This window comes from Calidris pugnax, unplaced genomic scaffold (genome assembly GCF_001431845.1).
Source record: "Calidris pugnax isolate Ruff unplaced genomic scaffold, ASM143184v1 scaffold41, whole genome shotgun sequence".
Classification (NCBI taxonomy): domain Eukaryota; kingdom Metazoa; phylum Chordata; class Aves; order Charadriiformes; family Scolopacidae; genus Calidris; species Calidris pugnax.
The window spans coordinates 27,273,792-27,286,980 of NW_015094509.1; the positions used below are offsets into that span (position 1 = coordinate 27,273,792).

Consider the following 13,189-nt stretch of genomic DNA (forward strand, 5'->3'; position numbering starts at 1 on the left):
GGTGTACTTCAGTTCACCAAGGAAAGGAGAAAGTTTGGTTCACATGTATGACAACATCAATTATCTTTTCATCAAATGACTACTTCATCTTTAAGCCACTTTAAGCCCACACAGCCACCTGAAGCAACCTAGTAATATGCAGTCATCTTCCTCCTTCGGAAAAAATATACTGACTGTGACAACAATAGGCTTGAAAAGGTTACACCACGTTTTGTAGTTTGTAACGTTCTCAAATGCAATTTAAGGAAAAAAAATCTCACGCAAAAAGGAAAGAGAGCTGAAGCTGTACATTAAGTCCTCGTTTCCTCTTCTATGTAAGGCAGCTTACAGTAAATTTCAACATAATTTACTGCCTAAAATTAAGCCAAAAAACCTGGGCAACTCTGTGATACCAGCAGAGCCAGCACAGTAAGAGCTGGTCTAGATCCATCCCAAAAAGAACACAAAAAGCCTTTCTAAGAAAAGAATGGCAGATCCTTGACAGGAGGCACAACAGAGTTCCTTCTGCTACTGGGGCATAAGCTAAAGGGATGCTGGACCCAAGAAAGGCATGAGCACACACTTCAGGACTGAAGAGTCCTAAAGAAAATCAACGTCCAACCATCGGGCATCTTCAAGAAAATGTATGGGAAATAAAAATAAGTCCATGCACTGAAAAATAACAAGACAGACTTAGAAGTTCCAACAGTCTATTAACAATTTCAAAGAGGTAACTTACAGCTAAACAACAACTGAGAAAATAACCTTTTTTCCCACTAGTTTGACAGAGAGCTCAAAGTTGTTTCTTGTGCAAGAACTTTATATTTTACATGCAAAACCACTAAATCCCTTCAAGAACACACTCTTTTTCAGAGTGCTTCAACAATAAATGCAGACCTTGAGCAGCAAGCAACAATCAAATTTCCTTTCAAAGAACAAAAACAGAATCTATAGTGTGCTAAATTCAGAATTAATAAATACACGAACACCAACCAGTATAAGTTACCAAATTTTAAAATCACAAGTTTTAATCAATTCTTTGGAGTTAATGACAGTAGTTTTATTGTGCTGCTTTGACATTTTTCTGTCCTTCTAGAAAAAGATATACCAAGAAGTAGCAGTGTCAAACTTCTTTTTCTTAAAAAAAGAAAATTAAAAAGTATTTCTTATTTTCAGATTTTTCACTTTACAGTTTCTTGAAGGCAGGAAAAAAGCATATGGGCGCAACGTTTCAGTAAATTCAACACTATGGCAAGAACTCAAACAGTATTTGGGAAAAAGGAACAGAGATCATAGGTTTCCCTAACCACAAAAACAGCGATTTCATGACGTCCTCCTCTTGTATAAAAAAACATCTTACTCCCGATGTAACAGCATGTTTGAACAAAGTTTCCACATTCGGCAGCAATTTTTTTGAAATTAGTCAGATACGGGCCTCCTCACTTGCTTTCTACTGTTTCCAGCAAAAAGAATTAAGATTAAAATAGCAAACCCTGTGGCAAATGGAGCGATTAGGCTGGCAGGAGGCCAGAGCCACAGGCACCCTCGGAAGGGGGTTTGGCTGCGGTGTCCAGTTTGGCGGCAGGAGCTGGAGGAGCCAAGGAGCTCGTACGCGTCGGCAGCGTTGGGAGAAGCGAAGGGCGGCCAGATCTAAGTTAGAGGAGATATGAATGGAGCGTTTAAGCGGTGACAAGGATGTGCTGACAGACGTGCAGAGGCTGGGGTTTCTCCTGGATTCACGGCGGCTGCAAACCACACTTTTCAGCACAGGATTCCAGCGTGTATTCATTTTATAGGTATCAGATTAAAGCATGGAAGGGGGACTTTCACTGGCAGCTCGCCGGCCACACGTAGCCTTACACCAGGTTAACTAACCATCCTGCTGACAGTCCCCATTGCCAGGACAGTTCACGCTACAGCCCCGCTCTCTTAGAAACCTCTCCTCCCTGCTTTATGGCTTGGTGCAGAGCAGGAAGCCGTCTGGACTGCTAGAAGCCACCGGGCTGCTAAAGCTCTCTCTGGATGATTTCACAGGAAGGAAACGGAGCGCCTCGCCATGTGGAGAACAACTCGCAGCTCATACCCCAAAACAGACACGGTCGCTGCCCAGCTCTGCACAGGGGGAAAGGGCTGAGCTACAGAGATAAACTCGGAAATAAACAAGAGAGAAGATGAGCTTGGCTGGAGGGAAGAGAAGAGCAGGAGCCCGAGACACAAGTAGCAACCTAGGACTCAGTAAAAGCATAGAGGTTGTTCTATCAAAAGTCTGAGGAGAAGAGAGGGCTGTTCCAGTAAGGGAAAAATACCCTTACATGCTGAACATGGGTTCTTGATGGTAAACTGCAACCACCAACACTGGTGCTGTGGAAGTAAGGTCATTCCAAGTGAAAGGAAGAGTGGTGGGATCAGGAAGAGAGCAAAAAAAAGGAAGGGAGAGAGACTCCCACATGTAAAACCACTCTCAGTCCATACACTGGCAACATTTTCAATGATTTAGCTCTTTACATATAGCTTTGAAAGAGATGTATCAATAGGAGGTGAACATAAGAGCCTCAGCAACAGCAGCATTATTTGAGCACCACGAATACCTGTAAACTGAAAGTATACCTGTACCTGAGCACAAGAACCTGACACTAGAAGCCACCAAATGATTAAATCAATTGTTATACACAGTTACTGATAGTGAAATGTGCAACACGTTACACATGAAGCCAAAATCTTGAACATCTGTCTGGATTCACATAGCTGCACAGCTCTATCTTCCTGGAGTGTCTAGTAAAAGCCTTTGCAAACTGCAAAAAGAAAAGCAAGGAAATAAAAACAGAGGAGCTGTACTTTAACAAGAAAAGAATCATCCAGTTTCTTCATTCTTGTTCCTTCAAGAAAACCAAACCAAAGAAGCAGCCAGCACCCAACTGTGGATCCTAAGACATAAATGCTCTTACAGGAGAAGCATTCGTAAGAGGAGCAGTAAAAGAGACACCTCAGCTACATTTCACGCACTACTCTTTGCTAATTATCCCTCTAAGGGAAAAGATTTTATGCAAAACCGTTGAGAACAGTAACATAAAATGAAGTTCCACTTATTTTGAAACTTTTCTGTAAGAAAACTAGGTACAGTCACCCAAACATGACAGTTTCTAGATGAGAAAAGAATCCTCACCACAGAAACAGCCTAACACTGAAGACAAAAAACCCTGTTGCGTTAACTGAACAAACTCCCTCAGTATTAACGTATCCTTCCCCTAAATAATATTAAACGTCCTGAGCGAGCTGGTAACCTTCTTTCTCCCCACGTTCATCGCCCCTTCGCTCACAGATTTCATTACACGACAGAGCTCGGAGACACCTCAGGAAGCCGATAACCTCTTCCAGCCCTCCCCGACCTGTGGATACGGTTTTCCCTCCCTCTAAAACACCACAAACGAGGGAGGCGCAGCCGCCGGCGAACACGCCGTGAGGGAAGCCCGGCCTCAGCGGCCTGAACTCCCCGGTATCCCGGGAGGATCGGGGAGGGAGGAAATGGAGACCCCGCTCCGTACCGCGCTGCCAGCAGGAGGCCGAGCTGGCAGGAACAGCCGAGCGCCGGCCTGGGGAAGGCGGCACGTAGCGCACAGCCGAGGGGGGACACGATCGGGGCCAGGGAACGCGTGTGTGAGGGGAGGGAGTGTGTGTGTGTGTGGAATCTCCGCCATCTCCCAGCTGCCCTGAGGGGAACCCCTCGCCCGGGAGAGGGGGGAGCAGCGCCCTCACCTCACCCTCCTCCGCCGCCTCAGGGCTCCCCCCCCCCTCACCCCCGCGCCGTCCCCTCAGGCCGGGACCAGCCTCCCGCGGCGGAGGAGGGAGGGGAGAGGAGGGCAGGGGAAGGCGACCCTCCCCTCAAAGGGGCCTCCGGACACGCAGGCTGGCTCGCCGAGGTGGCGGCGGCGGCCTGACCCCTCCTTCCCCCGTGAGGGCGGCCGGCGGCGGCCTCGGCGGCTCCAGCCAGGCCCAGGCCGGGGCGGGAGGAGAACGGAGGGAGGGGGGGGGCGGCTCGTGCCGCCTCCCGCGCTGACAGACCGCCGCGTGCGCCAACGGTCCCCCCCCCCCTCACAGACCCCCCCCCTCACAGACACTCTCCCCTCACACGGGGCCGCCGAGCTCCCAGCCCCGCCGCCCCGAGGGAGGAAGAGAAACTCGTTCCGCCGGGCGGAACGGAACCCTAACCCCCCCCTCGCCAGCTAAAAGAGGTAAAAACCGGCCGAAGCCTCACCGTCAAACAGGAAGGATTTTGAGAAGAGCATTGCATTGATTTAAAGCCCAGAGAGGTAAACTTATGGAAATACGTTATAGGAAGTAACTATACGTATCTACTTAGCACTGTAAAGTTCCCTATTTTCAGTGAGTGTAAGGTCAAGGAGTGGATCACGTTGCATGAGAGAATCTACTTTCACACAAGGGAAGTGTTAGTGACTTCTGAGATCTCCTTCGACCTTTTGGGCTTTTCATAGTCTAATAGACATGAAAAAAAAAAAAAAAAAAAAAAAAGAAAAGAAAAGAGGGAGGAGGAGGGCCGGGCCGACGCCGGGAAACCAGGTTACTCGGCGGCACTGAGGAGCGGGGCGGTGGGTGGGGAGAAGGGAGGAGCCGCGGGGTCACGGGGAACGGGGGGGGGCTCCGCCCGGCGCCGCCGCCGCCTCCTGCCCGCGGCCGCCTGAGGGGCCCCGCTCCCCAGCCCGGAGGTGGGCCCGGGCCGAGCGCCCACCGCCCGCTCCTGGGGCCGAGCACGGCTCCGCCGCCTCCTTCGCCTCCCCCGCAGGCATCTCATCGGCTGGATCCCAGCGGCTCTGCCCCAGCCCGGCCCTCGGTGCTTTTGCCTCCTTCTGCGATGTGGCTAATCCTGGGCACCGGCCGTGTGGAGCAGGAGCCTTTCCAGGCCCTGGAGTCACCCACGGTTCGGTTTTACCAAGCCTCTGGCCTTAGGGCAGGAGCAGCGTCAACAGCCAAACTAAAACAAAGTGTGTGCTGCAGCCGGGACTGCTTAGAGACCTGTTCTGTCTTTCGGTGGGACCTTGGAAAATAGTAAGCTCTCCCGCTACCTCTCTTTCAAGGCAGTCTGCCTGGTTCTGCGTGTTTAAAAGGGATGCTGGAACGGGATCAATATAACACATACTGCTTGATCTTAAATGCCCTGTTTACTTGAAAATTGGATTTGATTGTTTCGTTTCTTTTCTTCCTCCCCAACGCCCTATGAGTCAAAAGACAAAGCTGCTGTGAAAACCTCAGAACAGTCATTTCATGGATCTCACCCCTCCACACCACAGCCACTTTTTGTTGTATCTGTGAAACCCAGCTGTGGTGTGATACCTTCCTGTCTTGTACAACCAGATAATCTCTGGTCATAACGTGTGTCAAGTTTAGTACGGGGGAATACCAACTAGCAATACTGTGAAAGAGGCATTGTATTGGTCAGTCTGATGGACTGAGACCCAGGAGATGATTGCAGTAATGATGATTCCTGCAGGAGCTTTTGTATTCACCTCATTGGTACCTCTTCTTCCAGGAGGGGAGAGTAGAAAAAAAGCAAAAAAATCTTAAACCTGCTAAGGAGGCAAAGAGCAAGTGAATGATGCTCATTTCCACCAGAAAGTGTTACCTAGAGAATTACACTATAAGAGCTATGATCCACACTTTCATTCACCTGCTCCATTTTGATGTGGAAGCCTTTAAGAAAAATAATACAGTTCTCATCCCAGAACAGTCAAACCCCTTCAAAGTCAATTGAATTCCTTCAGTAAATATCGTCTGCCAAAGGACAAGGCAAACGTACTGCTCATATGGTTTGTCAAACCAATTAATATCCTCCTTCATCAGTTCATCTCGCAAATGATACAGAAGCATCTCACTGTTCCAAAGTTACATCAACTATATGTTTACTCTTTCCTTTGGGTCATATTTGTAGATATTCAAGGGTTGCTATTAACAGCTCAGCTTTCACTTCAAGTCTACTGTTCCTGAAACCATTGTCACCACTAGAGTTTCCACTGGAGTGATTCTGGATTTGTCTGCATTCCAAGCTCCTCAAGTTGCTGGAAAGTTAAAGGTTTACCAGTAACTATAAACAAATAAAGGACAAAATTGTGGGTCAAATTTAGTTCTAGAGTGAAGCTGAGGAAGTCTAGCAAAATTATATAGATAAACATTAAGATAGGCTTGCCAAGGGAGCTGGCAAAAGGGTTGCTGCTTTCCCCTCTCTGAGGAGTTGGGTAACATTTTTGCACAACCACCAAAAATTTCTGGTTTATGCTAGATAACCTTGCAAGAGGCTGAAAGAGGTGGGAGCGGTGGGGTGAGAGGGTGGTAGAAGTCCCCAAAACTAAGAGTCAGAAGAGAGTTATCTGAGGCATATTTGGCCTTGCTACTCTATCAGATAGTACTAAATGCTGACATGATGGGAAAAAACCATGTGCTCCCTGTATCGACATCTGAGGGGTTTTTTTAATCAATCTCTTCAATCTGATGAGGAAGATAACACCCTCTAACATTACACACACTGCTGTGCCTGCCTGTTAGACCTTCTGCATTTAAGTACAAGACAGCATTAAAATAGACCGATAGGTTTCTAGAAAAGTCCACGTGAGTAATTTGGCCACCCTGATGAGCAGCACTGAAGCCTTCTCTTGGGCTCCACAGGATACTCTGCAATTGATTTCAGAAATTCCCTGAAAAATAGAGATCCCGAAAACAGCAATTAATACCTGGAACATCCTGGAGTGCAATATACTCGTATTGATTTAAAGCTGATTTTTGTAGATTTAGCACTTCATAAGCAAAAGGGCTTATCGTTGTGTATACATGACTGCAGACTTGCACAATCAGTTAAATAATAAATGAGTTAAATAGTTTTATTTAGGCACTGTTTTCTCACATAAAAGTCCTGCTGTTCCTGCAGGCTATTTTCATGCTACTGCCCACTTGGAGCAGCATTTCTGTGTTACTCAGGAGAGTCACAGCTCTCTGCTACCTCTGCTCTTGAAGTAACAAGAAACACACTCATTTTGGGCCACATCACTGGCTTTATTTCTAATGCTTTTTGTCACTGACAACTGACGTTTTGGAGCACAGCAAAACCTAATTATGTCTTACTGGGCAATTTTGCCCAAAAAAAGACCTCAGTTTTTTAAAAAGTTTGGTTTGAGTGTTTTGAAAGCTCTATAAAAGCATGCTTTTATGTGTGCTCTTTATATGTTATATGGACAATTATGGAGTAGTATAAGAAGAACTACTTAAATGCTTATAATCAGGTTTCTTTAGAGAAAAAATTGAGTGACGTAATACCTATAATAATTTCTGGATTTCAAGCTGACATTTCCCAGAACTGATATCTGTCAAGGAAGGAATTATTTGTTTTGGATAAACTGATCATTTTCTAATAATTTTGGAAGCAAAGATGGTTATTTAGGAACTGATTTTAAAAATAGTTTATGTTAGCAGGAGCTGACATATACAAATAGGCTAGTAACAAACAATATGGCTTTTCTTTTGATGAGAAAACACAGTGATCTCACTAGGTAACAAGCCTTGCCTTCTTAAACTGAAGTAGCTTTTAAAACCCACAGTTTATAAATGTCTTTTAGTCTTTGGTAAAAATGACATAGTGGCAAAACATTTTACTTGTAAATCTTATTCTTGAATCTATGGGGATTTCAGCTTATGTTATCCAGCTCTCAACTGGCCTAACTTTTAAGATATTATCCTGGAGCGAGTGCATTAGTGAGTGCATTCTCACATATTCTGTGTTCTGCTTTGCATAAGAATATAGAATGAGCGAGATCAGAACAAAAGTTAAGAAGACCACGACTCTATGATCTAATGTGTTCACATGGTCACAATGTCACAAAGACATTGAGGGTTCTGGTCCCCTCCCCAGGGGGTGCTTATTATTTTACAATTACTGATTTAATCACAATTAATCCATGCTAGAGGGACCAAAGCCCGATTTTTTTTCCTCTCTCATCCAGATGACGGTCCTAATTGCTAAGCTACAAAGCCACACTTGATTTCTTTTGCCAAATTAGTTGTAATATTTATTTATATTTAAAAAACCCCAATCAAGCCAAAGTATTTATTATTATTAGATTATTAACTTCACTCAAGAAAGACTTTTTTCTAGGGGATCGGAGCCAACAATACAAGTTGCCACTATGAAAACAGTACAGCACCACCTATTGGGGATATGTCAGTTATGCCGATTATTACAGCTTTAAGTAGTAATAGAGTTTAGTTTTTTGTTGCAATAACCTAGTTATTAGGAAAACAAAACCAAAAAACTCAGCAAGGGAGAAAAGTAGTTTACAAAAAGAGAGTAAAGGAAGTAATACTGTACCTGAGACTGTTCATGAACAAACTTAGAGAAACCAGCTTAGTGGTCTATAGCCATTTTGTTAAATTTCAAAAAAAAAAAGAAACTGGGCAGTGGCACAGTAGGTGGAACTGCAAAATACAGGGGAAAACATTTGCAGAAGGGGATGGCTGTTCTGGTTAACAGCACATGACTCAAACAGATCAGGACAACCTGATTATCTACCAACACCTTCCCTCCCTTGGAAGGCAGAACAACTTAAACCTGTTGCCTTTGGATGGAAGTGTTGGCATGAGTCATAGAATCATTTTGGTTGGAAAAGACCCTTAAGATCATAGAGTCCAACCATCAGCCCAGCGCTGCCAAGTCCCCCACTACACCATGTCCCTCCAACCCACATCTACATGTCTTTAAAATACGTCCAGGGTTGGCAACTCCACCATTTCCCTGGGCAGCCTGTTCCAATGCTTGATAAACCTTTCCATGATGAAATTTTTTCCTAATATCCATCCTGAACCTCCCCTGGTGCCACTTGAGGCTGTTTCCCCTTGTCCTATTGCCTGTTACTCAGGAGAAGAGACCAACCCTAACCTTCCTACACCCTCCTTTCAGGGAGTTGTAGAGAGCGAGAAGGTCTCCCTTCAGCCTCCCTTTCTCCAGGCTGAACAACCCCAGCTCCCTCAGCTGCTTCTCATAAGACTTGTTCTCCAGACCCCTTACCAGCTTCGTTGCCCTTCTCTGGGCAACTTCTCCTGTAGTGAGGGACCCAGTAGCGCTGCATGGACTTGGTGTGACCCAAGTGCAGGACCCAGCACTTGGCCTTGTTGAACCTCATCCCATTGGCCTCAGCCCATCCAGCCAGCCTATCTATGCTCTGTAGAGCTTTTCTACCCTGTTGTGGATGATCAACAACCTGAAAGTCATTAGTGTGGCTAATTAATAAAACCAGGAGATACAGGCTTGTGTAACCAAATTAGGATCCTCCCAGGGTCTTAAATGTTCCATTTGAAGAGTTTAAACAAGAAAAAAAGTATGAACTAGCGGAGAAAGAAAGTGAACTGTATAGAGATTAAGGTGGACTATATCTACTGTAGCTACCTAATATGGCTTATCTGTTTTTAAGTCCTCTCATTGCCACACAGTGATTGCTTTTAGGAAACTGTGGTGTCTATACAGAAGATATAAGTGATTCTGGACAAGACAAAGCCCATTTAGAGACTAAGGGAATCTAGGGAATCTCACATATTTTTTTTTCCTTTTCTGCCAAGCAGTCATATCTTTTCTCTTTTTTGGGGGTGCAAATGACTTCCCTACCTGCTGGTCTTATACCTGGCTAAGTTTTTATCTCATGTGTTGTTTCACGTTTGGAAATGCTGTCTTCAAGTCACAAAACTTTGCCATTTCACTAACCCTACTTGGTTTTGCTTCTTTAGTCTTGAATCGCGGTACGATGCAGTTGTCTAGAACCACAGAACACTCTCTGTGCAGATTGTAATGCTGGTTTATTTTGAACCCATGTCTTATGCTGTGGTGTCCAAGTGTGAGATAACAGCAAGGGCCCCGAAACTATGGGTGCAAGCAGAAGGCAAAGGCCCCTCAAACAATCAATAATTTATGGTTGGTTGTTGGTCATTGAAAAAGAGCAGCCCTGGCAGCTGGGAAAAGGCTGGATTAGGAAAGGAAACATCATCTCAGTTCATCCATATACCTTGGTGATGTTCTCCTTTCTTGGCTGGCAAGTAACGCCCAAGCATATCCAGCCAAATTTCTGCCGCTGCTCTTTACCATCCTCTAAGTGTAAAATATCCAACCCAGGGATGTCTCGTAGCCAAGTTACGTGTTTTGTGTATCACTGAGATGTTCCTGTGCTGTCATATAACACCAGAACGTTGGTTTTCTGGACCAAGTCCCAGTAACTCATCACCCTGGAAGTAACTCATTACCCTGGGATTATAGAATACACAGAAGCATGTGTATATATATATATATTTAATATTTTTTTAAGCCCCCATCTATTTTCTATACATTAATCTAGAATGAAGACTGTTCTGCTCCAAAAGGATAACGATGTGGTAAATGGACTGTACAACCTATAGACAGTTACAGGATCAGAGGTGAAAAGGACATACCCCTGCAAATTTCTAGACCTTACCCCTTGGAATTGAGCCTTGGAATTGAGCTTTATTAACCAGCAGTCCTGACTGCACAGCTGGGCTTCAAGAAGCTTTAGGAAGTGGCAAAACTGGGTGTTGTGGTGGGTTTTTTTTGTTGGGTTTTTTTTTTTTTTTTATCTTTCTTATTACATAGTGATGTGTTTTCATCATAACTTTATTCCCAGCCCCTACAGAGCAGCCTTGTCAGTGTCACTCAGTAGATGCAGCAAGACAGCCATGAAGCAAGGATGTAGGCAAATCTCATTTAATTAACATCTTTACCAACCAAAGCCTAAGCCCATGTGAATGTCACATTTACATTTTAGGTCTTCGTATTTTATTTTTTAACAACGCATCAGCATTTTTGATGATTTTTAGCTTAAGGACTGTTACATCAGAACTGTTAGCAGTGTTCCTCCTCCCTCACAGAAATTTCCTTTCCCACTTTCTCCACAAAACCAGAATAGAATGCACCAAGAATCCCTGGAATACAGAGAACTTGCAAGTTCATTGAAACCTTGAAACTAAATTCCTCTGCTGTCTAAAGAGATCAAAAATATATAGTCACAATTTAAATCCTGCAAAATAAGTCACTCCCTGTTAAACACAGGATGTTTTCAGTGGAGCAGCCGTTTCAGATCTAACATTTTGGGGTTTCTTAGGTGGCAGTAGCTTTAGCCATAAGGTAAAAACTATCTGAGCAGCTCCTTACATGGGGTGGTCTTACCTTCAGTTCCTTCTGCATATATATAGGTTCTGGTGTAGGATCCCCCTTGGAGGGAATCTTTCTTATTTAATATCTCAAGTCTCCTGCTGTTTTTTTTTAGCCTATTGATGAGCTGTGCATTTCCAGAGGTGCCGCAGTAATTCTGAGATCCTGATGCCCTGGAACAAATTCGTTTCTGCTTTCTGATTATTTAGAATGTAGTTATATCTACTATCTATGAACGAACTTCATGAGCAAATTATGACCGGTCTCTATTAAGCCTGTAATTTTGTTGGTTGTTTGCAAACTTCTTGTTACTCATTTCCCATTTGATGGAAAGCTGTTAGTTGTCAGTCAGATGGTCTCATGGTGGTGGTTTTGGCGGCGTTAGGACTCGATGATCTCAAAGGCGCCCTCAAAGATCCTACCCATGGAACTAGATGATATTTAAGGTCCCTTCCAGCTCTAACCATTCCATGAGCATCTTCCAACCTACCTGATTCTACCACCCTATGGACCCGTCGGCATGGCTTTCACGTGGGAGGCTGTGGCAGCACTGGAGCTGGGGACAGACAGGTCCAAGGCAGGTTCAGGGAAGTTCTTTGTGAAATCCCATCCTCAAGCACCTGGCAGTGACAGGGGTTCCAGGATATTACATCCTAACGGAAGGATGAATTATTTGCTACTTTGAGTTGGGTGCTAAAAATGTAGACATTTCCCCTATGCCTTGTATAGGAAGTTTAAGGAATTAAATTCAGAGCTGGTGACCCCACTAATAGGGTTAAGTACCCACGAGTTAAGTGCTGCAACGCTCTGCATTTATCATCTCCAGCAGTAAATGGTGCCAAATCTTCATTTTGTGAGAGTTGGGGGTTGTTTGTGATCGTGAGGAAGGTGTGGGTACAGGAGGTCAAGTCCCTCTTGCCCACCTTACTTTTACTTTCGATGGTCTAATAAGCGCTCAGAATTGGATGGAGGAGCATTAACAGCAGTAGGTTGTTGGACACGCTTTGCTGGTGATGGAAAATTGTCATTTTAGGATTCTGAGCTTACAAGCTTTTTGCAAATCCTTGAATAATTTTGCTTAAGCTCATTTAAATTAATTTAAGAGGGAGATTTAGATGAGATCTCAGGAAGAAATTCTTTATTGTGAGGGTGGTGAGACACTGGCCCAGGTTGCCCAGAGAAGCGGTGGCTGCCCCATCCCTGGAGGGGTGCAAGGCCAGGTTGAACGGGGCTTTGAGCAACCTGGTCTGGTGGGAGGTGTCCCTGCCCGTGGAACACGATGATCTTTAAGGTCCCTTCCATGAGTTCACGGTTTAACGCGGAGGGGCGCGGAGAAACCGGCCGTGCGCTCCACCCCTTCCCCGCGCGGGTCCGGGCGGCGGGTCCGGGCGGCGGGCAGTAGGACCTAGCGTCCCCCCACGAGTCCGCCCGCCCCGCGCCACGGCCGCGCAGCCCCGCGCCGTCCCGACGCTCCCGTCATCCCCCGCCGCGCTGCCATTGGCCGAGCCCTGCCCCGACGCCATTGGCCAGCACCGCCCCGCCGGTCACGGGTTGGGCAGCGGCGCTGACGACCTCGGTGCGTCTCGGCCTGCGATTGGCTGAGGGCGCCATTATAAAGGCGCCCCGTGGGCCCGCCGCCCTTTTCCTCCCCAGCGGCGCAAGGTGCTGTGTCCTTCAGTTGAAGCTAAGGCCGTCTCACCCCGGCGACTAGCACCGCGCCCCGCCATGGCCTCCGTCTCCGAGCTCGCCTGCATCTACTCCGCCCTCATCCTGCATGATGACGAGGTCACCGTCACGGTAAGTGTGGGCCTGGGCCCGCGCCGCGCCGGCACAAGATGGCGGCGAGCGGCAGCATGGCCGGGGTGGGAGGCGGCGGGGCCGGGCCGGCTGCTGAGCGCCGCTCTCGTTACAGGAGGACAAGATCAACGCGCTCATCAAGGCGGCTGGAGTGAACGTGGAGCCGTTCTGGCCCGGCCTCTTCGCGAAGGTGAGCGGGAGGGAGAG

The 13,189-nt window shown here is 46.2% G+C and overlaps 1 protein-coding gene across 1 annotated transcript in view; it reads left to right on the forward strand.

The window, feature by feature from the left end:
• The first annotated feature begins 12,802 nt into the window (after positions 1 to 12,802).
• The window catches only part of RPLP1 (ribosomal protein, large, P1), a 1,392-nt gene continuing 1,005 nt past the window's right edge, over positions 12,803 to 13,189 (forward strand). The window contains exons 1-2 of the mRNA XM_014965333.1: positions 12,803 to 12,982; positions 13,098 to 13,172. Of these exons, the coding sequence (XP_014820819.1) occupies positions 12,911 to 12,982; positions 13,098 to 13,172 (147 nt within the window). The 5' untranslated portion in view covers positions 12,803 to 12,910. The remainder of the gene's footprint in view (positions 12,983 to 13,097; positions 13,173 to 13,189) is intronic.